The sequence below is a fragment of the Sceloporus undulatus genome, chromosome 1 (genome assembly GCF_019175285.1).
Source record: "Sceloporus undulatus isolate JIND9_A2432 ecotype Alabama chromosome 1, SceUnd_v1.1, whole genome shotgun sequence".
In the NCBI taxonomy this organism is placed as follows: Eukaryota; Metazoa; Chordata; class Lepidosauria; order Squamata; family Phrynosomatidae; genus Sceloporus; species Sceloporus undulatus.
In genome coordinates this window covers 130889066-130890262 of record NC_056522.1, presented here as the reverse complement: position 1 = coordinate 130890262, position 1197 = coordinate 130889066, and the positions used below count along the sequence as shown (strand labels likewise).

The 1197-nt window shown below is 48.6% G+C and overlaps 1 protein-coding gene across 1 annotated transcript; it reads right to left on the bottom strand.

Annotated features, from left to right (window-relative positions):
- Position 1: 1 nt before the first annotated feature.
- FAM205A (family with sequence similarity 205 member A) lies at positions 2 to 1179 on the bottom strand. The gene is made up of 2 exons (XM_042457281.1): positions 73 to 1179; positions 2 to 7 (listed from the first exon to the last, which is right to left on the bottom strand). The coding sequence occupies exons 1-2, from the start codon at positions 1012 to 1014 to the stop codon at positions 2 to 4; spliced, it is 948 nt and encodes a 315-aa protein (XP_042313215.1). The 5' UTR covers positions 1015 to 1179.
- Between the last annotated feature and the right edge of the window lie 18 nt (positions 1180 to 1197).

Sequence of the window (1197 nt, the reverse complement as noted above, 5' to 3'; positions counted from 1 at the left end):
ATCACAGCTGAGGAAAGAGAGAGTTGGAGTCATAATCTGCACTTCTCCTCTTTCCTTTAGGCATGTCTTAACCATGCTCTCTCCAGTATATTTTTGTGAGTTCATGGAAAAGGGGGAAAAGAGATGCAGGGACTGGATCACTTTGGAGGGTAGGCCCCATGCATGTTGAATGTACTTTTGCTGGATGTGGAACTCCAGGTGATTTGAAGCCTCATCTGTGAGGAAAGGCAGACTTGCCTTTTCAATAGAGGAAGGTGTTCCATTAACAGCTATGACTGAAGTCTTTGCTACCTCTCTTTCATGGTAAGGTTTCCTTCCTGGTTTCTCTGATGCCTTCTTCTTGGGCTTGGCTTCTTCCTCCATTTCCTCAGCTTGAGGAATGAATGCCTTCATCGATTCATGCAGCAGCTTGGGAAGGTGCCACCTGTGCTCCAGGGTCAGGTTCTGGACATGGCTCTCCAGCTCTACCTGTGTGCTTTGAGCCACAAAGTCCAGGTGTTCATTTGCCACTTTCACTCTGCTTGCCGCTGGGGTTTTTATAGCCCTTCCACTCCTTTCTGCAATCAGGCCCTCCCATCTCTCTCCCTGGCTATCACTCACCTGTGAGGCTGACCAGGGACTCTTTGGTGGTTCGAGAAACACTGGAGCAAAGGCCTGCATGGATCTCTGAACAGTGATTGGAAGGCCCCACTCATGCTGGATCTTCTTGTGCTGAATGTGCAATTCCAGAAGAATATGGCCTGCTTCAGCAGGATAAGGCAAGTGCACAGCACTGCTTGCAAGCTGCATCATTTCAGAATCGACAAGAGAACTTGTTTCCTGTGATTTCCCCTCTGGTGCTTCTCTCCTGTCCCAGAACATCTGCTCAGAGTTTCCTGAAACTGTGTGAGATGTAGAATCTTGAGGCCCAGCCTCTCCAGACCATAAAGGGGGTGAGGAGGGCTGGAAAGCTCTCAGAGTTTTTTGGAGGTGTTTTGGGAGTCCCCATCTGTGCTCTGTAGTCATACTCCTCATGTGAGCTTCCAGATACTCTTTGGTCTGTTGGCTTAGGAACGAAAGAGGCTGTTCTGTGATATGTACCTCTCCTCTGACTTGTGGAATTTTATGGGTGCTAATATTTCTTTGCCAAACTGCAGGGTGATTCTGTGAGTCAAGGAGGAAAGGGGCAAAAGCATGGAGAGACTTCAGCACAGCAGC